At 49.2% G+C, this 25,974-nt stretch overlaps 1 protein-coding gene and 1 long non-coding RNA gene across 5 annotated transcripts in view; one reads left to right on the forward strand and one right to left on the reverse strand.

Annotated features, from left to right (window-relative positions):
- Acot7 (acyl-CoA thioesterase 7) overlaps window positions 1–25,974 on the reverse strand; it is a 106,402-nt gene that overhangs the window by 72,278 nt on the left and 8,150 nt on the right. The window contains exon 1 of one of the 4 annotated variants that reach the window (XM_050153241.1): window positions 16,447–16,963. The exons of 1 other annotated variant lie outside the window; for it this stretch is intronic. In XM_050153241.1, coding sequence (XP_050009198.1) covers window positions 16,447–16,607 — 161 coding nt within the window. In that variant the 5' untranslated portion in view covers window positions 16,608–16,963. Of the gene's footprint in view, window positions 1–2,342; window positions 2,384–7,132; window positions 7,443–16,446; window positions 16,964–25,974 lie in introns of those variants that run through there. 2 more of the 4 variants (XM_050153242.1, XM_050153243.1) reach the window with 2 other exon arrangements.
- LOC126508186 (uncharacterized) lies at window positions 98–3,812 on the forward strand. The gene is made up of 3 exons (XR_007593745.1): window positions 98–594; window positions 1,976–2,057; window positions 2,612–3,812. It is a non-coding gene; the product is annotated as an uncharacterized lncRNA (long non-coding RNA).

The following is a 25,974-nucleotide window of genomic DNA, read 5'->3' on the forward strand; positions in this document are numbered from 1 at the left end:
GCTCCGCCCTCCTGGCAACAATGGGCTAATACCTCTGAACCTGTGTCCTTGAGCCTCCAGAAAACCCTGTCTCAGCAAGAAAGAAGTAGAAAGAACACACACACACTGACACCAGAAAGAAGCACTTTTGACACAGTCACCAGGCCCTTGCAAGCGTGACCAGTTTCCCCAGTACTTTTCCACCCAGTGAAGCGTGGGCTCAGTTCGGAATCTGAGTTCCAAGACAAACATTAGCCGATGCGAGATCATCATGTGGAGGGCACAGCTAATTATCAGACTGAAAGCTGAGTGCAAGGTGGCAGGAAGTCGCAGACTCATAAGAACGCATCAAGCTAACCCAGAAAATTCCAACTACTGCTTGAAGGGTAAGGAAAACAGTGAGGAAATTGAAGACTTGGAAAATGGAACTACAGCCTGAGACGATCACCTCTTGCACCTTCTTACAGCAGTCCAAAGAGGGGAACACCAACACCAGGATTGGAATCGCCAACATCACTGTCTCATCCCCAGCTACTCAGGGACACTTAAGCAAAGAAGTAAAAACCTCAGTAGTGTGACCCAAAGATGGAGATGAGCCTGAAGCTTACAGAACGAGTAAGTCTTTGTGGGAAACTTCACTGAACCTGGCACTAAGGATCCCAGGCACTCACATTTAATTCTTCTATCTTTGCAGAGATATCTGAATGTATTCATTTGATCTAAGCATGTACAGAAATAAGCTTAGGGCCAGCAAGGCTGTGGGGAGTTGAGGGAATCCTGAGCGACTGTATAAGGAGCAGATACAGTCCGGAGAGGATGTGTATTATCCAAGGACCAATGCTGAGCACAGCAGCCTACATCCACCTGCAGCATGCCTACAATCACCTACAAGCACCAGTGAGGCCTGTGGTCAAGTATTCTCATCATCTTCTATACAACAGCCTAAGTCCCCTAAGAATCCGTTCGTCTGTCACTTGATGGGACATTCACCAGTCACAGAGAGGGACAGATACAGACAGAAAGCCACATGAGTGAAGTCCAGACCCTGCACATGCTAGGGGTGTGTGTGTGTGTGTGTGTGTGTGTGTGTGTGTGTGTGTGTGTGCCTACCCCATGTGTGCAGGTATCTGTGAAGGCCAAAAGAGGGCAGGAGTTTCAGGTGGTTGCCAGGTGTCCCATGTGGGTTCTGGGAACCAAACCTGGATCCTGCAAGAGCAGTAGGGTTCTTAACTGCTGAGTCCCATGCTCTTGGTTATTGAGACAGCCCTCACTGTGTAGTTCAGGCTAGTTCTGAATTTGCGACACTGCTGCCTGTGCCTCGAGTTAGATATACATCACCAAAGTCATTGCTCAAACTCCATTTTTATAAAATTCTAGGGAAATGAAAACCACATGACAGAAAGCCAGTCAGCAGGTGCCTGAAGGTGGGAAGGCAAGAAGTGGTGTCTCAGTGTTCTGTTGCTGTGAGGAGACACCATGACCACAGCAACTCTTAGAAAAGAAAGCTGCTTGCTTAACAGTTTCAGAGGCTTGGCCGACTATTGCCCTGGCAGGAAGTGTGGCGGCACCCAGGCAGACAAGGTGCTAGAGAAGCACCATGACAGTTCTACATCTGCATCCACGGGCAGCAGGAAGAGAGAGGGGAACCACTGGAAACCCCAAAGCCCAACCCCAGTGACACACTTCCTCCAACAAGGCCACACCTTCTAATCCCTCTCAAGTATCACCACTCCCAATGACTATGCTTTCAAATATATGAGCCCATGGGGGTTATGCCTACTCAAGCCACCACAGGCGGGGAGAAATAAAACTTAACAGGAGGAAACTCCCAAGGGCGATGGCCTGTCCCTTATCTTGACCATGGCCTAGCTTTGCAGGCATGTATGCATATAGGTCAAAGTTGAGCAAATACATTAAGTGGGTTGAACTACACAAATTATGCCTCCATAAAGTAGTTTGAACAAGTGCCAACTCCACCCGCACTGTCCCTTCACAGGAGCCTATACTCTTGACAGCTACCTTTGGTTTCGGATTGACACGCTGACCCTGGGTGCACTCTCAGAGCTCAGTCCATTTCAGTAAGTACAATTATGGGATGGAGACTGAGACTTGGTCCCACCCAAGCCCTCTGTGCCTCGTGACCCCCAGGAAAGACATCACTGAGAACACTGCAGCCTTGCACTAACAGACACCATGCTGGCACACGGCCTCCACAAGAGTTGGACATAGTACCCATACCTGCAATCCTAGCAACTGGGAAGCACAGGCAGGACGATCGAAGTCAGACTGGTCTAGAAAGCAAATTCCAGGCAAGCGGGGGCTACTTGGGGAGAGCGGTCCCAGGTGGGGGTATTTATACTCACATGTCTACAATTATGAGGATACTCATATATCTACAGGGATGCAAGGCAGCAGGCTGCAGTGCCCCAAACAATCCCAAATATGAAGCCACCACCATCTCACTTTGAGTGTCGAATACGAGGTCACCCCTGTCTCACTCTGAGTGTCAAGGGACACACAGAGAGGTGGCCTGTGGAGAAAAATTGACACCCGCCAACAGGTACCTCCACTACAGGGAGAACCCAAAAGCCTGTGTGGTAGATGGCTACCCAACCCCTTCCTTGCTTCCCAGGTGTTTGTGGACACCAGAGGGTCAGAGAGTGAAGAGCAAGATCGCTCTGCCAAATGACACTTAAGACACCGCCCACCCAGGGCGTCGTCACACCGCTCTTTCACTCTGCTCAGTGGCTGGCTCAGGAATGGAGGCTACAGCGTAAAGTTTGTGACACCAACACCACAGAAGGCTACGCCCTATCCTGAGGCCATCCACTAGCGACTGGAATGACCACAGCCACAAGACTTTTCTATTGAAGTTACAGTTAACTGTTCTACCTCCTGGAAAGCTGCGATAAGTCTTACAGATTTAAAAAAAAAATAGATAAAAATAAATAAACAAATTAATAAGAAGCCGGGCCTGGAGCACCTTTACACCCAATATTCACAAAGCAGAGGAGGCCTGTGCAGGGTAGGGTCTGAATACACAATGAGACACTGTCTCAAGAGAAGAGAACGGACACAGGAGCTCGAGGACCAGCTAGGTGACATGGCATGATCGTGGTTTGTCCCCTAAAAACAACAGAAAATAACAAGTGTGCTGGTTTGGGGCTGGAACCTGGCGTACTCCGTAAAAAATTAGAACTAGAGCCAATTACCCTATCATCTGGTGAACCATTTCTGGGAGTATGTCCAGTTGGAACAATCAAAAGAGCTATCCCAATGGGTCATGCTGACAGCAGCATTATGTCACAGTCAGCACAGGGGACCTGCCCACAAGCCACCATCAGGCATGTCAATAGGAAGCATGTGCTGTCCACATGAGGAACATTACCCTGCCTTTAAAAGGGAAGAAAGAGGCCGAGGACACAGCACCGTGGACAGAGTCCTCGCCTGTCAGCACACAGACCAGGAGCAAAGCCATGAGAGCCAATTCTGGGTGCTGAGAGAGCACTCCACGAGATCAAGAGTCTCGTGACCTCAGTTTCTTCAAACAGGGAACTGTTCTTTGAATGTGTTTTCACACTCTCCCAGGTGGAGTGGACAGGAGTGAGTTCACTTCAGAGTACACATCATTGCTTGCTGTTGTCATTCAGTTAAAGGTTTAACCTGTCCTTCCCATGGCTCTATGGAAAAAACACGTTTTTGCCAAGAGTGGCTAGTCTTTGTGATTGTATACAGCTTGAACTCGGGGGACTTTTACTCATGTGACCCTCAATCCTCGAGTATAAACTGTTGGAGGCTCTGAATAAAGCAGGCAATCGCAGGAGGCTTTAGCCCACCTCATCTCTCTGCTTCATTCTCCCAGGTCCCACCACCTCTAGAGAGGTGACACTTGCCCACAAAGCTTTGATTCTAAGCCCTGCATAAACCAGGCACCAAGTCTGACAACCATAGACATGATTCAGTGGGTAAGGAGCACTGGTTGTTTTTACAGAGGACCCACATTCCATTCCCAGCACCCACACGGCAGCTCAAGCAGTCGGCAACTCCAGTGCTAGGGGATGGGACACCTTCTTCGGGCCTCCTAGGGCCATACACATGATGCACAAATACACACACAAGCAAAACACCCATACACATAAATCAAATGGAAAATCTCAAGGTGGGCTGGGTTACATGAGACCATATAATACATACATACATTCATACAAACAAACTAAAGGGAAGAAAGGAAGGAAGGAAATCCCAACACATCCAACCACGCGAATGAGCAAGGCCCTGTACTAATGAATACACTGTCACGAGACCTGTACAACTCACCTGGAGCCCCAGAGCAGTCAGATTCAGAAAGTTCTAACTTCACTACCTTAGAAGGGGGGCCGCCAGAGACTGGGGAAGACTGATGGGGACAGTTTGATGGTGCTGGACTAGTTTCTCTGGAGACAACAATGTGGTATGGATAGAACTAAACAACACTGAATTCCACACTCTGAAACAGTTAAGTTCATAAATGTGATCTTACCTGAACTTTAACCAATTTTGGCAGCTAGGAAAAATATCTGAGAAGGAAAATTGTATTAGAATGTATAAAGAACTTTTATGAACTCAACTAATAAAAAACAAGCCTACCAGAAAGCAGGCCAAGATCAGATGTGGTGGTACACACCTGCAACCCCAGCTACTCAGGAAGTGGAGGCAGAAAGGTCAGAGTTCATGGCCAGCTTCAACTAGAATCAAGTCTGAGGCTAGTCTTGATGTCAGACTCTGTCCCCAGAAAGTCAAAAGACAGCTGAATGCAGCACATGCCTCAGACGGAGCTCTGTGACTTCAAGGCCGGCCCGGTCCACAGAACTCATTCCTGGACAACCCAGCTAAATAATGACATCTTCTCTCAAAGAGTGGGGAGGAGTCGGAGGAAGTATGGTAAAGAGCTGGCTCATTGGTTAAAAATGCTTGCTGCTCTCCCAGAGGACCCAAGTTCAGTTCCCAGCACCCACAAGGCAGTCACATCCTCCTGTAACTGCAGCTCCAAAAGACCCAACACCCTCTTCTGGCCTCTGGGGGGCAGCTACACACATAATATACATACATTAAAAAAATAATAAATCCTTAAAAAGAAAAAGAAGCCAAGTGTAGTGGCACACAGCTTTAATCCCAGCACTTGGGCGCAGAGGCAGGCAGAACTCTGTGAGTTTGAGGCCAGCACAGTGTACAGAGCTAGTTTCAGGACAGTCGGGGCTACAAAATACATTGTTAGGAAAAACAAAAAGACAAAAAAAAAAAAAAAGCCAAACAAACAAACAAAAAAAGCAAGTCCCAGACAGGGCTGTTACAGAAAAACCCTGTCTTGGAATAAGAAAGCAAAGAGAAACCTGAGTCATCCAGCGAGTGCCAATCAGACCTGCAGTGGGACAGTACTACACACCCACCAACAAGCAAGTGCTGGCCAGGATGTGGGGACACTGAGCCCTCCCACAGGCCAGGAGAGGTTGATGAAGCCGGGTCCTGTGGAAGTCACCCTGCATGCCCCAAAGGCTGACTTGATGACCAGGTGGTTCTGACTCTACTCCCAGAGGTGTGAGCTGTTCTGCACACACCACCTCTATTGACAAATCAGGTGACATTTCCACTCCTTCAACTCAGTGCCCCTATGCCACCAACTCCACAGGCCCAAGGCTCTGTCAGTCCCCAGAGACCAGCTGCTTCAGACGCGAGACACAAGCCCATTCGTCACTGTCACCTAAATCAGTCTTCCCACAAGCCCCTCCTCCATCTGCTATCTCAGAGACTTCTAACAGGCTCATTACCCAGGCCAAGACTGCAGGCACTCTGCTGGGATCTTGGCACTGGGCGGGCAGGTGCAGAAGAGGAGAGCTGAGAGACAGCCTGGATTATATCCTAAGGCTTTAGCTCAAAATTACACAAATAATAAAAGACACAACCAGGACCAGCCAGATTGATGGGGTGGTTGCCAAAGGGACGCTCGGAAATAAATGCTAACCTCAGCATCAGGAGCTTTAAAGGGGGTTTCATGGCTGATCAAGTCATTGGTCACGGGTGATTAACTCAAACTGAGACCCTCCTCTACCCCAGGAGTAGCAAGCAATGGGATGGAGCCAAAAGTTCAAACCCTCCAGTCCTTCCCACGGTCTTTCAAGAGGCCAACCCCAGTCACCTCATTAGCATACAAAGACTTCCCGGGTACTCCCTGGATTCCGAGTCTGAAGAGCTGGGAGAACACCTTATTGTCCCTTGCGAAACTGAGGCAACTGATGGTGACATAGCTCAGAGAAGGTGCTAAAGCCACAAGGTTGTTAACTTTTTTTTTTTTCAAGAGTATACCTCTTTTTTAAAAAAAACAAGCCGGGCGATGGTGGAGCACGCCTTTAATCCCAGCACTCGGGAGGCAGAGGCAGGCGGATCTCTGTGAGTTCGAGACCAGCCTGGTCTACAGAGCTAGTGCCAGGACAGGCTCCAAAGCCACAGAGAAACCCTGTCTCGAAAAACCAAAAATAAATAAATAAATAAATAAACAACAACAACAACAACAAACTTTTTATGTGCATTGGTATGAAGGTGTCAGATTCCCTGGAACTGGAATTACAGACAGGTGTGAGCTGCCATGTGGGTGCTAGGAATTGAACCCGGGTCCATCTGAAAGAGCAGTCAGTGCTCGCTCTTAACCACTGAGCCATCTCTCCAGCCCCCAGATTGTGAACTTTAATGGGTAAAATGTACAGACCTGAATTACATCTCAACAAAGTTTCTGCAAAGCTCAGGCAAAATAAAAGCCCATTCATTCATCCGGGACCAAACAGGGCGTGTGCGGAAGTTGCCACCTGGAACAGCAGCTTGGAAGAGGGCCTGGGCGGGCACAGCTGCTAGTTCTTAGGATGTGGTGATTTCCAACCACACCCAAAGGAATTCATGACTAGGAAGGGCCCAGCTTCCTACAGCCTGGAGCTGCGAAGCCTAGAGTCCAGGAGCCACTGGTCCCCAAAAGAACAGCGCTACAGGTCTCAAATGATGACTCCCTAGTGACAAGAGGCCGTTCACCAGCCCTCATTCTGAAGAAGTCACAGCACACCCTCGGTGTTTTACAACCTGAGGCCCTGAGCAGAGTCCTGAGGGAACAGAATTTCGCCAGTCATCCTACCTTCTCGTGGCAATGGCGTAATCATCAGAGTTTTGGTGATATGCTCTGGTTCCGACAGCCCTCATGGAAGCCCAGCGTCTTCTTTCCCTGAGCCCCAAACACCCCTGGTCTGTCACCAGGCTCCAGGAGGCTACCTGTCTCGCCACCTCCCAGAGGCGCAGAGTCCTGGAAAGCAGCTTCATCCTGTGGAGTGGGACAAACAAACTCCTCCCTCTCGGCCAAAGGCTTAGCAGCCTTGTCCACCAGCCAGCACCCAGCTTAGCAAAGGGGCCTCCTCAAGGGACTCTGACTGGCTCCTCTTTCCACCACTAGGAGGTAGGCAAATGACTGCTGAGCAGACAGGAAAGCTGGTGGGCCTGTTCCTGCGGCCCAGTGAGGCAAGCAGCTCACGCGGAGGTGAGGAGGTGTAAAGTCACTCAGCCTGGCTTTACCTCTCTGAGGGAGGAAATGGGGAGGAGAGACAAAGGCACCGCCTGCTGCCAACTGACAGAGCTCCCTCTAGGACCCCCATCTCCAAGAACTTGAAGCTAAGCTTCACCCTGCTTGGCTATGCCAAGTTGAAGCACAGGTCCCACCTGGGCCAAAAGATCCTCAGCAAGGCTGGGCTGCCAAGTAGGGCAGAGGTCCTGGCTCAGCATGAAGGCAGAGGAAGTTTGGGAGGACAAGAAAGGGCTGCAGTGGGACGGACCACAGAGGAAAACACAGGGCTGGACTCCACCCACCCTCACATCCCAGGGACTGAGGATCCAGAGCTGACTCTCTATCCTGGAAAGAACCAGAGGCTCAGAGTCCCCTGTCCCCACCCTGTGGCTCCAAAACAAAAAGTCAGTTCGGCCGCCTCCAGGCCACCTCTGGTTTTCTCTCCACTCCCAGCACGCTCCAGTGCCAAGTTATCTTGCAGCAAATCCCAGCATGGCTTGGCATCCACGGATACTTCAGCATTCTCTCTAAAACACCACAGGCAATGGGGCATCTCAAACCCACCACAGGCAAGGTGGCATTTGTTCTTCCATTTGCTGGGAGCTTAGGAAGCAGAGGAAGAGGCTCACTTGAGCCCAGAATTTCAGGGTAACCTGGGCAACACAGTGAAGCCTCACATGTGGTGCGGTATGGTTTTTAAAGACAGAGTCTTACTATGTCTCCCTGGCTCACCTAGACTCACCTATGTAAGCCAGGTTGGCCTCACACCCATAAAGATGCCCAAGGCTTCCTCTGCCTCCAGGTACTGGGATTAGAGTCATGCACTACCAGGCCTGGCTTTCCATTTTAAAGTAAGTAAACACATGAATAAATAAATAAATACACCTAGAACATATAATAAAAATCCCTCAGCCTCATCAAACACCAAATGACTGTTTCCATGCCCTAGATTAACATCCCAATGCCTAGGAAACCTGCATTTGTAAACCACATCCACAAACAGCTAAAATCACGAATGTTCACAGAAGCCAGTTTGGCACCCACCCGGGTGACGCTCACAGGCACTATGCTAAGTATGATGTCCGCCCCAGGCAACCGCAGAACAAGCCCCTGACCTGCTTGCTGGGTGCCAGTCGCTAAGGAAGGAAATAACTGCCCCTCCCTATCAGATGTGATGAAGATACCCTGGGCCACAGTCAGATGGTCGCACACGGGCACACACACCTGCAATGTGATGAGTGTGTAATCTCAGACGTGAGAGGTGGAAACAGGAGGATCAGGAGGGTCAGGAGTTCAAGGCCATCCTCCACCACGTGGCAAATTTGAAAATAGCCTGGGCTATTTAAGACTTCACTTTAAAAGAAAACAAACTTCGGTGAAATGTACATTTAACGCAGCTGCATTTCAGACAGAATGGTTTATGGAGCGTGTGCCGTTTTAATTGCATCTATATGTTAAAAAGACTTTCACAAAAGCAAAGCTCAATATAGAACTACAGCTTGGTGGGGAAGCACTCAGGTGCCAGGGACAAGGCCCTAAGCTTCATTCCCCTGAAGAAAGACAAAACATTTTATAAATATTTAAAATAAATATTTTTTAACAGCAAAAGACAATATGACAACTGAGAAGGCTGGAGAGATGGCTCAGTGGTTATGAGCACTTACTCTTGCAGAGGACATGGGTTCAGTTACCAGAACCCACAAGGCAGCTCACAACCATCTCTAACTAACTCCTGTCCCAGAGGGTCCGACGCCCTCTTCTGGCCTCCACAAGCACTGCGTGCACATGGTGCAGGCAAAAACACCTACATACACAGAATAAAAAATAAAATCTCAAGCCAGCGGTGGTGGTGCAGTACTTGGGAGGCAGAGGCAGATGAATCTCTGTGAGTTCGAGGCCAGCCTGGTTTACAGAGATAGTTCCAGGACAGGCTGCAAAGCTACACAGAGAAACCCTGTCTCGAAAAACCAATAAATAAATAAGTAAATAAATAAATAAATGCCTCTTTTATGTGTGGAATACATAAATAAATGACAACCAGCTGCCTGCATACATGAGGCCCTGGGTTGAACATAGGGTGGGTGAGCAATTTTCCCCCACATATTTCTTTATAGAAAAGAGGTGGGTTTACCACTGCCTGTATATCACAGGTGAGTGGAGGGGGACAATTTACAAGAGTTGGTTCTTGCCTTGTTCCAAGGATCAAACTCTAAGCGCTCATCAAGTTTAGCAGGCAGGCACCTTCAAGAGCTGAGTCATCTCATGGGTCTCTACCTGGCATTAATAACATTAATTATACTTTAAAAGGAAAAGGGATCTTCACAGACCTCGAAAGAACGTTACTTAACTTCATATGGAAAAGCAAAAAACCCAGGATAGCCAAAAACAATCCTGTACAATAAAAGAACTTCTGGAGGCATCACCATCCCTGACTTCAGACTCTACTACAGAGCTACAGTACTGAAAACAGCCTGGTATTGGCATAAAAACAGACAGGAGGACCAATGGAACCAAATAGAAGTCCCAGATATTAATCCACACACCTTCGAACACCTGATTTTTGACAAAGAAGCAAAAAAATATCAAATGGGAAAAAAAGCATATTTAATATTTAACAAGTGCTGCTGGCATAACTGGATATCAACATATAAAAGAATGAAAATAGACCCATATCTATCACCATGCACAAAACTCAAGTCCAAATGGATCAAAGACCTCAACACAAACCCAGCTACACTGAACCTTATAGAAGAGAAAGTGGGAAGTACACTTGAACGCATTGGCACAGGGAACCACTTCCTAAATATAACCCCTGTAGGACAGACACTGCGAGAAACAATTAATGGGACCTCCTGAAACTGAAAAGCTTCTGTAAAGCAAAGGACACGGTCAACAAGACAAAACAACAGCCTACAGAAAGGGAAAAGATCTTCACTAACCCCACATCAGACAGAGGTCTGAATTCCAAAATATACAAAGAACTCAAGAAATTGGTCATCAAAAGAACAAATAACCCAATAAAAAAAAATGGAGTACAGACCTAAACAGAGAACTCTCAACAGAGGAATCTAAAATGGCTGAAAGACACTTAAGGGAAATGGTCAACATCCTTAGTCATCAGAGAAATGCAAATCAAAACAACTCTGAGATTCCATCTTACACCTGTAAGAATGGCAAGATCAAAAACACTGATGACAACTTATGCTGGAGAGGCTGTAGGTTAAAGGGAAACTTCTGCATTGCTGGTAGGAATGCAAGCTGGTATAGCCACTTTGGATGTCAGTGTGGCAATTTCTCATAAAATTACGAAACAACCTTCCTCAAGACCCAGTAATATCATTTTTGGGTATATATCCAAAGGATGCTCAATCATGCCACAAGGACATGTGCTCAACTGTGTTCATAGCAGCTTGTTTGTCATAGCCAGAACCTGGAAACAACCTAAATGCCCCTTGACCGAAGAATGGATAAGGAAAATGTGGTACATTCACACAATGGAGTCCTACACAGCAGAAAAAAAAAAAACGACATCTTGAATTTTGCAGGAAAATGGATGGAGCTGGAAAACATCATTTTGAGTGAGGTAACCCAGACACAGAAGGATAATTATCACATGTACTCACTCATATGTGGTTTTTAAACATAAAGCAAAGAAAACCAGCCCACAAATCACAATCCCAGAGAACTTAGACAACAATGAGGACCCTAAGAGAGGCATATATGGATCTAATCTACATGGGAAGTAGAAAAAGACAAGATCTGCTGAGTAAATTGGGAGTAAAATGGGGACCTTAGGGAAGGGCTAAAGAGGAGGGGAGAGGCAGGAGGGAAGCAGAGAAAAATGGAGAGCTCAATAAAAATCAATTTTAAAAAAAAAAAAAGGGGGGGGGCTGGAGAGATGGCTCAGAGGTTAAGAGCATTGCCTGCTCTACCAAAGGTCCTGAGTTCAATTCCCAGCAACCACATGGTGGCTCACAACCATCTGTAATGGGGTCTGGTGCCCTCTTCTGGCCAGCAGGCATACACACAGACAGAATATTGTATACATAATAAATAAATAAATATTAAAAAAAATTAAAAGGAAAAAGGGAGAACGTCTCGTCACACAGTCCAGGTGGCTTCTGCCTCTCTCTGCCTGCCACATACTGGAATGACAAGTATCATTCAGTTCACACTAAGACTTTTTTCTAATTTATTTTAATATTTTTTATTATGTGTATATGTGAGGGACTGGACTGTTTTTTCTCAAAGTAGAGCTAGAGATGGTTGTGAGCTGACCACACAGATGCTGGGAACTGAACCTGTCCTGCAGAAGAGCAGCAAACATTCTTAACCACTGAGATATCTCTCCAGCCCCAAGAGATTTTTCTTTCTTTTCTAAGACTCTCTCCGAGCTAAGAGGGTGTTGTTTGTTTATCTGTTTTTGAGATAGTCTCTCTGTTGCCTAGTTAAACCTGGAACTTACTCTGTATCCCAGCCTGTCCTTAAACTCAATCTTCCTGCCTCATCCTCAATTGAGGGAATGACTATGTCTGTGGGAATAAAGGCTACGCTGCCCAGATTTCAAGGAACTAGCATCCATAAATACTTAAAATCTGTATTCTGTTGGTTCTCTACTAAAATGTTATTTTCGGGCACTGACGTCCACAATGGTGAAGAGCCTCCCCAGCTATTTGGGGACAGGTAGGTAGTTAGTGGGGAGGACATAAATTAACTCCCTTCCCAGGAAGTCTCCAAGAGTGACAACCAGCACCCATATGGAAGATCAAGGCACCTGTGGGGTCAGCCCTGACAAGAACCCACTTGAACAGGGCCAACCCTTCATATGGGCACATGGGTCCTCTTCAGGAGATGGCACTTCGGCTGGAGAAATGACTCATTGGTTAAGAACACTGGCTGCTCTTCCAGAAGACCTGAGTTTGGTTCCCAGCACCAACATGGCAATACACAGCTCCAGTCCCAGGAGATCCGATGCCTACTTCTGGCACCAGGCGCACACAGTATATAGACATATATGCAGGCAAAACATCCATACTCATAATAAACAAATCAGATTTAAGTTAATAAGAGAAAGACACCTTCTGGCCTGAATGATACCAGGGAGCTGGCTAGTTGCAGGAGCAAAGTCCAGAGTGATACTGGGCTGCCTTGAACATTTAACAGGACAATAGCAAACTTAGATGCCCTCCACCACAGGCTTACTGAGCTACAGAGAGTGTCACTCAGGGTCCATACATCCTCCCAGGTACAGAGCCAGCACTGTGTTTTATGGAAGATGCCACAACAGATTCTATGCTTTCATTAATTCCACCTTCAGCCAGACTCCAGGCGGCACTGCAGGAATCCTCATACTACAAAGCATTCCAGCTCCCAGGAAAAGGAGAGCAGGACAAGCAAAGCGAGACAGGTCCTGCAGACATCATATCCTTAACCCCAAACCGATTCCAAAGGCACGAATCCCAGCTCTCACAAGGCTGGCGCGAAAGCCAAGGACAAGACCAGCATAGGCTATAAAGTGAAACTTGGATGCAAGAAAGGCAATAAATAAGTAAAACAGAGGCAATGGGCAGCGATGGCACATGCCTTTAAGTCCAGCACTCGGAAGGCAGAGGCAGGTAGATCTCGGAGTTTGAGGTCACCCTGGTCTACAGTGCTAGTTCCAGGACAGGTAGGGCTACACAGACACCCTGTCTTAAAAAAACAAAAAGACCACTAAAAGATAGATGTCATAACAAATAGATGTAAGAAATATACAAAATGGAGAGTAATTCAGAAAGATACCTAATATGGATAACTTGCTTCCACATACATGTGCATATACGTGCACACATGAACATGTGCTTATGGCCCTGCTAGGTCATCTTGCACCAAGGCCCCATCCACCAGCACATCATTTGAAAGTTGACAATCTATTTGCAGCAGACCCAAAGACAGGGACAATGACCTGCTGTGGCCTGAGTGAGTACCCAAAGAGCTGGCTCTCAAATGGCTCCCTTTGTAACGTTTCTACCAGCAGGAAATGGGACAAAGGTATCAATCCTTGCAGCGAGCTGAAGAAAGGCCCTGTACAAGCTCCAATAAACATTTTCTTGATAAGAAAATCAAGGTCAAGTGAGATTCTGCTGCGAGATTAAGGAAGTGAGGTAAGCCACTCAAGCAACCTGCAAGGGTCAGAAGGAGTGGAGTCAGGCTGGCGGCCTCCTGAGCTGCGGCCCACTTTCCACATAATGAGTGCTCTCTGACTTACGTGCTAGCCTTTCTACCAGGCCTGGCCACACTTGCTTTCTTTTCTTTATTTATTAATTTGGTTTTTTAAGACAAGGTTTCTCTGCATAGCCCTGGCTGTACTGGACTCACTCTGTAGACCAGGCTGACCTTGAACTCAGAGATCCACCTGAAACTCAGATTAAAGGTGTGCAGCACCACATCTATCTTGATGTTCATTCGATACTAAGACCCACAAGAGAACAGGGACACAGGAGAGTTAAGCAGTGGGCTTCCAGGTCACTCAGTCACCAAGGGCAGAGGCCACATCCCACAATTATTTTTACCTTTGCAGGAAGTGTGTGTGTGCAGGGCATTCATGCCACGGTATGAGGGTGGAGGTCAGGGAACCACCTCAGGCATCACCTGACTGAGACAGGATCTCACTACAACAGCTACAGGGCTAGCTGACCTGAGCGTCCAGGAATGTTCTCAGTCTCCACTTCCAATCTTGCTGTAGCAGCACTGGAGTTACAGGCACATGCTACCTTGTCTGGTTTTATGTGAGTTCTGCATTCAGGTCCCATCTCCCTGACCCCTGTCTTTAAAGCTTTCTTCCTTCAACAGCTTGGGAACTGAAAGCAGAGGATGGTGGGAACCCATCTATATGACACTGTCTCTCTCCTAAGATAAGGACTAAACTTTCCACTGCTTGGTGTCCTTCCCAGTGCATGCTCCTTGGAGGTCTCTGGTAAAGTCTTGTTAAATTCATGACTTGGATGTACCAGGCCAGAAGTTTCCTCTTTCAGTGGGCTGGTTCACATGTCTTTAAAGGGCTCTCCACTCTGTTAGGTCCACGCTCCGGTATCCTAGGGTTTCTCTGGGTCAAATCCAAAAGACCACAAAGCACTTCACAGCTCCACCTCCCTTGACAGCCATGTTTTGCACCCAAAGCATCTCAGCCAGGCCTCCTGGCCACAAACCCATTCTGTCACTTAGGAAAAATTATGCGATTGTAACTCTGACAGCCAGAGAGATGGCCCTGTGGGGTACAATGAGAAAAGTCACACATAAGACATTTGAGAACATATCTAAGTATCCAAGCTACATAAAGATCCATCAGCTGTTATTAGCTAGCGGGAAAAAGATTGTCTAGTCACCAGCCATCCTGGTGAAGTGAACTAAGAGCCCCGGTAATTGAAGCAGACCCAGGTAGGAGTGGACCCTGAAGCTCCTGGAGCTGGATGGCTTTTGCTGGGTTCCTCAACTCCCTCCTCCATACAACAGGAAGAAGGACACTGCCACCCAGCTCCCAGGAAAGGTACGATGGGACAGGAACAGGTTCTTCCCAGAAACTAAGGCCCAAGACTCCTATGCCAGAGAGTTCTAGTACAAGGGCCAGTGCAGCCGCACAGCCAATACGGAAGCAAGAGACCTAAACAAATGCTCTCTAGGAGGTCACAACTGTCCTTGAAGACAGGAAATGGCCTCTTCCAGGCTAGAACGTGAGGTTGAGAGCAAAGAGCTCCAGCTATCCAGCAGGGACAGCCACAAAAAAAAAAAAAAAAAAAAAGGAGCCTGCCTCTGCTGGGTACGGCTTAGACACAAGGTCAGTGTGATGCCCAGCATCCAAAACTCTCACTCTCGGGAGTCTGTCAGACAGCGCAGATGCCCTGCGGGCAGCGTACACTGCACCCCATCCCACCCCACCCCCACCGCGAGCGCGCCCCTTACTGAGCTGCTGTACAACACACACCAGCTAGCCTGGGCTTCCACTTTAGTGAACCGAAACCGCAGGGTAACCTTGAGGCTGCCCTCCCTGCCGTGAGGGGCGGGGGAGAGCGGGGTGAATGAGCTTGCTCATCAGCGCCAGCTTCCTTTGGGGACCCACATCTAAGCAGCACCCCCAAAGGAGCAAGACTGGGGAGGATGCGTAGGTTAGAACAATCCTTTACCCCTATTGTGTGAGATGACCCACTCACTCCCTTTTCCTGGGCAATAAAGCCTTTGAAGGGACGAGTTCTCCCTTCTCACACCTGCGCTCCTCTCAGCTGAGGCGGGGTTCTGAAGGAACAGCGGGTCCGGGCCCGCTCTCACGAAGGCACCCATCCATATGTGCTCCCACTGCGCTGGGCATCCTCCTCAACACCCTCTGGAGCCTGAGTTATCCTTTCCCAACCCCGCAGGAGGCTGAGCTCAGACTATAAGGCGCCGAGCCGAGCCCGGGGTGGGGCAAGCCCTGTAAGACGAACAAGAAGACGGAGGATAGACCCTTTGCCAATCTCCCTGTCCCAGTGTCCCTGCACTGCCCGGTCTACGAAGCCCGAGGCTCCTCAGGATTGCGGCCGCCGCCCTTGGGATGCAGCCAGAGGCCGGTGGGAGGAGCCGGCGAGCCGGCCGGGTTCTGCAGCAAGGCGGGGAGCATCCCTGAGGAGGGTACGCGGAGGTCCAGGGTGGGGACCGGGAAAAGGATCCAGGGCGGGGTCCCGGGAGAGGGTCCTGGACCTGGGTCCAAAGATAGGGTCCAGGGAGGGTTCCAGGGTCGGGGTCCCGGACGCGTGGAGCCTGGCAGGGCGGCCCAGGATGAGGGCGGCATCCTAGCGAGCCTAAGAGCGAGCATTGCCTCAGCCGGCCCCGGCCCGAGCGAGCGAGCGAGCGAGAAGGGTCGACTCGGGAGGCCTCCGTCTTACCGGCAGATCTGGATGGCGGACGGGGTGTCGGTGCCGGGGTCTGACATCGTCTCTGCTACGGCGGAGGACGGCGGGAGCTGAGAACAGGTGTCTAGCAGGCCCGGCGCCGAATGAATGAGCCTGGGAGGCGCCATAGAGGGGGAGGAAGAAGGCGGGGCCATGGCGCCGGAGAGGCGGGGCCTACGCAGAGGCGGCGAATCACAAGCGGACGCCCCCCGGAGGCCCCGCCCGCGCCCAGGCCCCTCCCCTCTCCCCTGCCCAGAGGCCTCCACGGCCCTCGGCGCCGGCGGGGGCGGCGAGCTCGGTCGGGCGCGGGGGCGGCCGTGGGACTCCACTTCCAGAAGGTTCGGTGGCCGTTGGGTGGCGCGAGCGCGGACGGACGCCCGCGAGCGAGGGCGCGCGCGCGCGCGCACCCCACGCGCCGGCGCCGAACAGGCGAGCGGCCGGTACCACGCAGGCCGGAGGCCGAGGAGCCGAGAGTCCCCCTCCGCCGAGCGTCTACGGGGCGTTCCTGGGCGCCCGCGCGGCGATTCGCTGCCCAGCCGGGACGGCCACCCGATGAGGTCACCGGGGGGGAGGCCCGACCCGGACGGGAACGGTGCCCGCGAGCCGCGCGCCGACCCGGGCGCCCGGCCTAGGCCTCCTGGACAGGCAGGCATTGGCTCCGGTAGCCGACCCGGAACCCGGGGGCCCTGTGGGCCGCAGACCCTCCCCTACCCCAGCACCGCCTCGGCTTACACTGCCCAGGTTGCCTCCAAAGAGACATCCCGGGACCCCCAAGCGCAAGCTGGGGGCAGCCGCTGCCCCAAAGGTGCCTAAGATGCGTAGAAATGGAGTCCGTCCAAGTCGCAGGCCACAGAAGCCACCAAAGAAGGGAAATGTTGACTCCCCTACCTATATCATTACAGGGTTTCTGCGACCTGTGCGGTTTCCCAAGAAAACCGACCCATTAACAGAACTTCGACCCACTTAACTAAAGCCCGCTAACCCTGAGAGAGCTGCCACTTCTGAATACCAGGTGCCAGCAGATGGAACTTAGTGATAAAAGCCTTGCCTAGCAGGCACATGTTACACACCCCAGCCTTCCCTGGGATTTCGCAATTATTATTAAAAGGGTTCAGTTTTTAGGGCTGAGAGTAGAGGGTTAGTGGCAGTGGCTTCTGCCCTGTGTTCTCCCAGCCAGCATTTACGCATAAATTGAGAAAGCCCTCCAGGGTTTAGGTACTGTTAAAATACCACCACTTCCCCTTATAGGGTCCAGATCTAAGAGGAAGGTATTGCTAAGCCTAGAGCTTTCCTTATTTACTAGTTGGGTCTCACAACACCCCCAAACCCCTGAGAGCATTAAGTCTGGCAGAATAATAGAATGGGATTTTCTGGGCTAGAGAGATACCTCAGAACTTAACTGCTGCTTTTGTCATTCGGTTCCTAAGTGCGCACACACGTAGTGGTACATCTGTAACGCTAGATCCAGGGGGCCCAATGCCTCTTTTGAGATTTTTCCGGCACCTGCCCATAACATACACTACACTTACACAAATGTTAGAAATAAAATGCGGTGGTGGCGCACGCCTTTAATCCCAGCACTTGGGAGGCCAAGGCAGGCGGATCTCTGAGTTCGAGGCCAGCATGGTCTACAAGAGCTAGTTCCAGGACAGCCAGGTCTTTTAAACAGAGAAATTCTGTCTCGAAAAAGAAAGAAAGAAAGAAAGAGAGAGAGAGAGAGAGAGAGAGAGAGAGAGAGAGAGAGAGAGAGAGAGAAAGAAAGGAAGGAAGGAAGAAAGGAAAGAAGAAAGAAAAAAGAAAAGGAAGGAAGGGAGGAAGGAAGAAAGAAAAAAGAAAAAAATGTGACTAGATCAGGGGGTTGTGACGTGCAGTTCTACAGTACAGAATAGTGTAGTGCCATTTATATAATGTTCTGAATGTTCTAAGCTATTGTGGAAACAGAACTACGGTTGCCAGCAGGGACAAAAGACTAGAAACAGGTGTGAGGGAAGGCTCTAGAGTGATAATAGTCCATGACTTTCTTGGGTGTGTTAGTCGGGTTCTCTAGAGTAACAACTTCCAGAGTAAATCTCTCTGTATATACAGAAAGGAACTTAGTAGAATGGTTTACAGGCTGTGGTCCAGCTAATCCAACAATGGCTGCCCGTGAGCCGGAAGTCCAAGAGTCCAGTAGCTGTTCACTCCAGGGTCTCAACTGGTCTCCAGTATAAACCCAAATCCTAAAGAAGTAGGCCCTAATGCCAGTGAAGTAATGGACTTGGAAGTGAGGCGAGAGCGAGCAAAGAGCAAATGCTTTCTCTTTCCATGTCCATATGTAAGCTTCCGTCAGAAGGCAGGGCCCAGATCAGAGGTAGGTCTTCCTACCTCAAAAGATCTGGATTAAAGGCATTTCTTCCTACCTCAAAAACCAAGATTAGAAGTGGATTGTCCCACTGCAAATTAAGCAAAATCCCTCACAGGTTTGTCATCCGTTTTGGGGTTTCAATTCATTCCAGATGTAGTTGACAGCCAAGAATAGCCAGCACATAGGTCTTAGGTAAGTTTTTAAAAACTCACAGAATGTAGAGCCAAATATATCTGCATCCTTAGAACTGTGTGTAAACTTCTCAAAAAAATTGTCACCTGTGCCGGCACACAAAAATATTGTGAACAGATACAAATTCTAGCACAGCTACACTCTGAAGTACTGTTTTGCCCCTTAGCTTCACTTGGAATGCATCAAAGAAATAAGGTTTCCAGGTGGGTATAGAGATGGCACGCTGGTTAAATTTTGTCAACTTGTCACAAACTAGAATCACCTGGGAAGAGGGAAGCCGAATTGGGGAATTGTCTCCATCACAGTGGTCTGTGGGCATGCAGGAGATCCCTCTTTGGGCTAACACTCCCTCCGTTGCTAAGCGACAGTGCTGGTGGGTGTGCTCTGGTCTTTGCAGCCTCTTACTTCCTCTTAGAGATAGCTTTCTGGTGTCTTCTCAAACTACTAGACCCTTCCTATCCCTCAGTGTCAGCAGAACTCAGAAATGCTGCTTGCAAGCCCAGCCCCTGCCCTCCCGTCCTCCCAGTCCCCACTGAGATCACTCCATCTAGATTGTTCTCCTTACCACAGCACTTCAATTCCTTCCCATTCAGTAAGCCCTAAAATTCCTGACTCACCCCGTGATCTCTTTGCTCTGGGAGCACTCTCTCTTCTAGGTTCTCCCTCCACACCCCACACCTGTCTTCACCCCCCCATGGCCAAATTCTTCCTTCTGCTCTGCTCTCTTCCACTCCCTCTCCAGCGTCCACCCCAGAACAGCCTTCTGCTTCCCGCTCTGTCCTCATGATTTAACTCTCCTCTATATGACACACAGCTGATTCCAGAGTCATATGAGTGTGCTGGAAAAGGTGTTTTCATTTTTGCTGTGGGCTGAAGAAGGGGTGCTGTGATTGGTGTAATAAAAAGCTGAACGGTCAATAGCTAGGAGAAGAATGTGGGCAGAACTTCCAGGCAGAGAGAGAACTCTGGGAAGAAGAAAGGCAGAGTCGCCAGCCAGAGGAAGCAGGATGAGCAGGACGGAGATGAAGTAATGTACCTCATGGAAGAATGTAGACTTAAAAAATTACGAGTTAAGTTATAAGAACTAGTTAGGAACAAACCTAAGCTACAGCCAAGACTTTATAATTAATAATTAAGTCTACAAGTCATAATTTTCAGACTGTCTGCACCTTCAAAAAAGTACTACAATGAATTTTTTAAGTATCGAAACAATATCAATATATAACCCATCATCATATCATTTGTGCCCCGGCAATGCCGAAGCCTGCATGGGCAGCCCGTTTATGGCGGTTTTCCACTTGTTCCTGTCCTGGGCAATCCTAGATGCCTGTGTTATTTCATGCCCAAGTTCCAGTCTTCCTCTATGCTGTCTGTCTGTGCTTTCTGGGCCTTCCCCTTCCCTTATCCCGTGCACTCCTCCAAGCAGTGCTGTCTTCAGGTATCTGCGTCATTCATTCTCACAGCACGGCCGAAGTAGCTCAAGCACTGTTGCCGTATCCTGTAGTTCACTTCCTTCTGTAGATGGAGACGTCTCTTAATGTCATCACTGTGCAGCCTGTCCCAGTGTGATGCCTAGAGTCCTGCTGAGCCGTTCCATCTCATACACATGCAGTCGCTGTTCTGAGGAGGAGACCTGCTCAGTCGTCCTCATCAGCTCAGACCATGAAACCCTGTATGGAAGCCAGGTGGTGATGGCGCAGGCCTTTAATCCCAGCACTCGGGAGGCAGAGGCAGGGGGATCTCTGTGAGTTCGAGACCAGACTGGTCTACAAGAGCTAGTTCCAGGACAGGCTCCAAAGCCACAGAGAAACCCTGTCTCCAAAAACAAAACAACAAACAAACAAAAGAAACCCAGTGTGGGATATGTAATCCAGGTCAGCATCAAACTCTCTATCCTTCTGTGTCAATTTTCCAGATGTTGAGACACAGGAAATCATGTTTCTCCAGCACTGTGGGGCTGTAGAAATAGCTTAACTGCAAGCAGCATTGGCTGCTCTTTCCAAAGTTCCCAGCCCCAGGAGAGGGGCTCGCAACCTTCTCTAACTCCAGCTCCAGGGAGTCCAGTGCCCTCTCCTGGGCCCCTTACGCATTGCACCCACCTAGCAGGCTTGCTTCCATGCGCAGAAGACACCCATGCACATAATAACTTGTAAAGGCTTACCTCACTCAGGATAATGTTTTCTATTTCCGTCTATTTGTATGCAAAATTCAAGAAGTCGTTTTTTACTGCTGAGTAGTACTCTAATATGTATATATTCCATACTTTCTTCATCCATTCTTCCATTGAAGGGCATCTAGGTTGTTTCCAGGTTCTGGCTATTACAAACAATGCTGCTATGAACATAGTTGAGCATATACTTTTGTTGTATGATAGGGCATCTCTTGGGAATATTCCCAAGAGTGGTATTGCTGGGTCCAGGGGTAGGTTGATCCCAAATTTCCTGAGAAACCGCCACACTGCTTTCCAAAGTGGTTGCAAAGAGGAACATGGGATGTATTCACTCATATTTGGTTTCTAACCGTAAATAAAGGACATTGGGCCTATAATTCGTGATCCTAGAGAATCTAAATAAGAAGGTGAACCCAAAGAAAAACATATAGGCATCCTCCTGAATATTAACCTTCATCAGGCAGTGAAAGGAGACAGACAGAGACCCACATTGGAGAACCGGACTGAAATCTCAAGGTTCAAATCAGGAGCAGAAGGAGAGAGAGCACAAGCAAGGAACTCAGGACCACGAGGGGTGCACCCACACACTGAGACAATGGGAATGTTCTATTGGGAACTCACCAAGGCCAGCTGGCCCGGGTCTGAAAAATCATGGGATAAAACAGGTCTCGCTGAACATAGCGGACAATGAGGACTACTGAGAACTCAAGAACAATGGCAATGGGTTTTTGATCCTACTGCACGTACTGGCTTTGTGGGAGCCTAGGCAGTTTGGATGCTCACCTTACTAGACCTGGATGGAGGTGAGTGGTCCTTGGACTTCCCACAGGGTAGGGAACCCTGATTGCTCTTTGGACTGACGAGGGAGGGGGACTTGATTGAGGGAGAGGGAGGGAAATGGGAGGCGGTGGCAGAAATCTTTAATAAATAAATAAAAATAAAAAATAAAAAAATAACTTGTAAAGGGATTTGATGTGTTGGCTCTCCTGATAGGAGTTGCCTGGATGGCCCATCAATGGCTGTCCACATGCTAGAGAGGCAGAGAACCTGGTCGCTGCTCAGTCCATGAAACTGGGTGACTCAGCAGTCCCAATCCAAAGCTGCTAGTCTTGGGTCTGCATTGGAAGGCTGATGTCACTGGAGCCTCATGTCACTGGAGGGTGACAGGAGCAGAAACAGATGCCCTCCTTCCTCAGAAAGAAGTGGAGACAGTCAGGCAACATTGGTTTTTTTCCCCTTGGACTATCTGGGCTGCCCTATTGGAGTACTCTCAAAGACACAACTCAGCTGTATCTCCTAAGTCTATTCTGAATCTCTTCAAGTTGACAACACATACTTAACTACATTGAGTAGGGTGTGTGTGTATGTGTTTGGGTGTGTGTATTGCTTGTGCATGTGCTGACAGGGCTCAACCCTACTATGTCAAGAGTATAAGACAAGCTTTCTACCACCAAACTACCTGTAGCCAATAAAAATCATAGGCTAAAGATTTGGTCCGTGTAGAAGTTTGAATTCACAAATTTTCTGCCATAGAAACAACCAAATGAGCATGGTTCCTGGGAGTGGTCAGTGTGGCCATGTGGCCTGTCCATCTGACTGAATGGCTGCTGAGCTCCAGGACTCCAGAAGGGATTCTGGGAAAGTGTGCAGCTCTTCCATCTCAGCTTGCTTCCATCTTCGCATGGAGTGCGGGACCTCTGAGAGCCTAAAGGAGCATCCAGCCTGTGTGTGAGTCTCATTAAGGCCCCCTGAAGACCTTCTGGGACAGGATAGTACCAGGGACAGGGTAACACAGTGCAGAACTAAGAGAAAAGAGGCCGACACCAGGAGGTGTAGCTGTAGAGGAGCTCCCAGCCAGCTGCAGCTCCGTTCCCTGTGTGTGGAGAGCTCAGAGGACCTGCCCATAGGGCCGTGCAAGGAGTAATCGGATGAGCATTTCAGGTGCTTGGAAAGGGACCTGGGACAGGGAAACCAAAGGGCTGGAGAACCTGCTGGGAAACTGGGCTGCACTGAAGTCTGGAGCCACAGGGGTGTTGATGAAGTGATTCAAAGAGTCCAGGCCAGGAAGAAGCCCCTTCCTGATGCTGCCTGGTTCAATCTGAGATTGAGAGAGGAGGCGCATGCTGCAGGGTCCCAGGACCTGCATGTCTCCTGCGTCAGAGGACACAGCCAGGAGAGGGGCCCAGGCCTCCCCATCCTCTTGGTTCATCGTCTCTTCAGCCTATGTTGTATTCTTTGGTTTGCAGATTTGTTTTCTGTCTCACCTCAGAGCACTTATGTGTTGGGAAGAGGTGGAAAATGAGGAGGAAATGAAGGCACACAGGAATGAACGCTTACTGAAATGATACTTTACACACCTGTTTGAAGCCCCTTGCCCGAACGTTGGTGTTTGCCTTTGAGTTAAGAGTCCCGGTGCTGAGGAACCTCAGAGAGCACTCCTCCCCACTCAGAAGCTCAACTGCCGTGTAAACACCTCCAAGAGCTTCCTGGGCGTTCTGCGCTAGGGTGTTCATTCACCTGAAAACCTGCTGAGTGTCTTGAGGCTGTGACAATGAGCTGACCAGCACCCCTTCTGCCTGCCAGAGCGCCAGACCTTTAGTCTAGCTGTGGAGAGTTCAGCAGCTCACCCTCAAGGCAGAGGCCTACCTGCCCAACACAGCTGTGCTGTAGACGTCACAAGGCACGTGCAAGACTTTGTGCCAACAACCAAATTAGACTGAACCCTAAGAGTATCAGTGGCTCAGGCAGCTGCACCCCAGGAAGACCCTTGTGGTGCCCTCTCTATTCGGAGAAACGGCAGAGATCTTGCCTTCTGTCCTTAGTGCTTGCTGGGCAAAGCCCCAAGTATGCTGCCAGCAGGAAGTCTATGCAACCCCTGAAGGACTTCCCCGCACTGCACTTATTGCTACTGGGAGGAGGACCCTGACCTCATGTCACCCAGCTCCCAACTTAACCTTTAGAGTCACATCCTCTGGCCCAGCACAAACTCCCTGAGAAACTCAGGACTAATAAAGGACTCCAAAATAGGACTCACTGCCAAGAGGAAAGAATGGAGAGTTCGTGATGAGGAACAGCAGCCATGAGTCTGGAGTAGGGGCATATTCATCCCCCAGCATCACTTCTTAGGGCCGGAGATGACCCAGCAGCCAAGAGCACTTCCAGAGAACCCGAGTTCTGGTCCCAGCGCCTACACGGCGGCTCACCACGCCCTCTTCTGGCCCTGTAGGATTGCGTGCGTGTGTTACACCTACGTTTACGCAGACAAAACATCCATACGCATGAAGTAAAATAGGATAGAAACTAACTTTAAATCTGGAGTTAGTCCGTGCCTGGTGACTGAAAACTAACGAGTCGTGAGAAGACAGCTTCAAGATCCCATCCCTTGACATCCTTGCGCTGGAATCTGAAAGCAGCGCGCTCTGAGTTTGTGGCCTTGTGGCGCCACCTAGAGGCAGAGTACATTTCCACACCATCTGGCAGCGCGCTGAGGCAAGAGCCCACCTGCAGATCGCGTGCGCAGCAAGCAGAAGAAAAATGTCTCTGTAAAAAAAAAAAAAAAAAAAAAAAGAGAGAGAGAGAGAGAGAGAGAGAGAGAGAGAGAAAGAAAGAAAGAAAGAAAGAAAGAAAGAAAGAAAGGAAAAAGAGAAAAGAAAAGAAAAAATATTTTTGTAGAGCTGGGGAGATGACCCCACGGTTAAAAGCAGTGGCAACTGCTGCAGAGGACCCAGGTTCGAGTCTCATCTCTAACTCCAGTCCCAGGGATCTGATCCTCTCCTCTGGTCTGTGCGGGCACTGTAAGCTTGTGGAGTACATTTACATATACAGGCTAAACACGTTTTTAAAAAGTGAACAGTGACTGAGGAATGAAGTTGGCTTCTGGCCTGCACCCACAAAAGGAGAGACGGAGCAAGGGAAGGGAGAAACAAGGAAAGAAAACTAACTAAAAGAAAAAAAAACCCTAAAGCCGCAGAGGGAACCCCAGAGGCTGAGTGAGGCCCCAGCCCAGGAGTCTGTTCCAGGCTCTGAATGAAATTCACAAAGACATTAATCACAGCGAAGAGGAAGCAACAAGGTGGGGAGAGGGACAGGGTGGCACTCGGTGGTGGAGCACTTACCATCCTGGGAGGTCCTGGGCTCCATACCCAGCAAAAGACAAGACAGAAGAATCCAGAGCTGTGCGGCATGAATGCATCTCCAGGCACCTCCTTCCGGTGTGGCCTCTCGTGCTTTCTAAGGAATGAGGATAAGGGCTGGGGAGCCGGAGTGGGGGAAGCACTGGCTGTGTAAGCATGAGTTCAGATCACACCACATCAGATCGTGTCTATAGCAGTGCTGGGGCTGGAGACCGGTGGATCCCAGGTGCACACGGACCCGCCACTCCAGCTGGCATAGCAAGCCTCAGGCTCAGGAGAGACCCTGTCTCAAAATATAAGGTGGAGCGACTGCAGAGCCAGAAAGACGGCTCACTTGTTCTTGCAGAGGACCTGGGTTTGATTCCCAGCACCCGCATGTTAATGTAGGGTGAGTGTGCATGCACGCACACGCGCGCACACACACACATACCAACTGAATAAGAATTTATTAATTATATTATTAATTTTTGTTTTGTTTTTGGAGACAGGGTTTCTTGGTGTAGGCCTGACTGTCCTGGAACTATCTCTATGAGTTCAAGGCCAAGCTGGTCAATATACTCTTTCAGGACAGCCACAGCTATATATAGAGACCCCGCCTCAAGAATCAATCAATTAATCAATCAATCAATCCCAAGTGCTGGGATTAAAGGCATGTACTACCGAACAACCAGCTAAAATAAATC

Source organism: Alexandromys fortis, unplaced genomic scaffold (assembly GCF_014885135.2).
Source record: "Alexandromys fortis isolate MF-2015 unplaced genomic scaffold, M_Fortis_MF-2015_v1.1 scaffold_88, whole genome shotgun sequence".
NCBI lineage: Eukaryota > Metazoa > Chordata > Mammalia > Rodentia > Cricetidae > Alexandromys > Alexandromys fortis.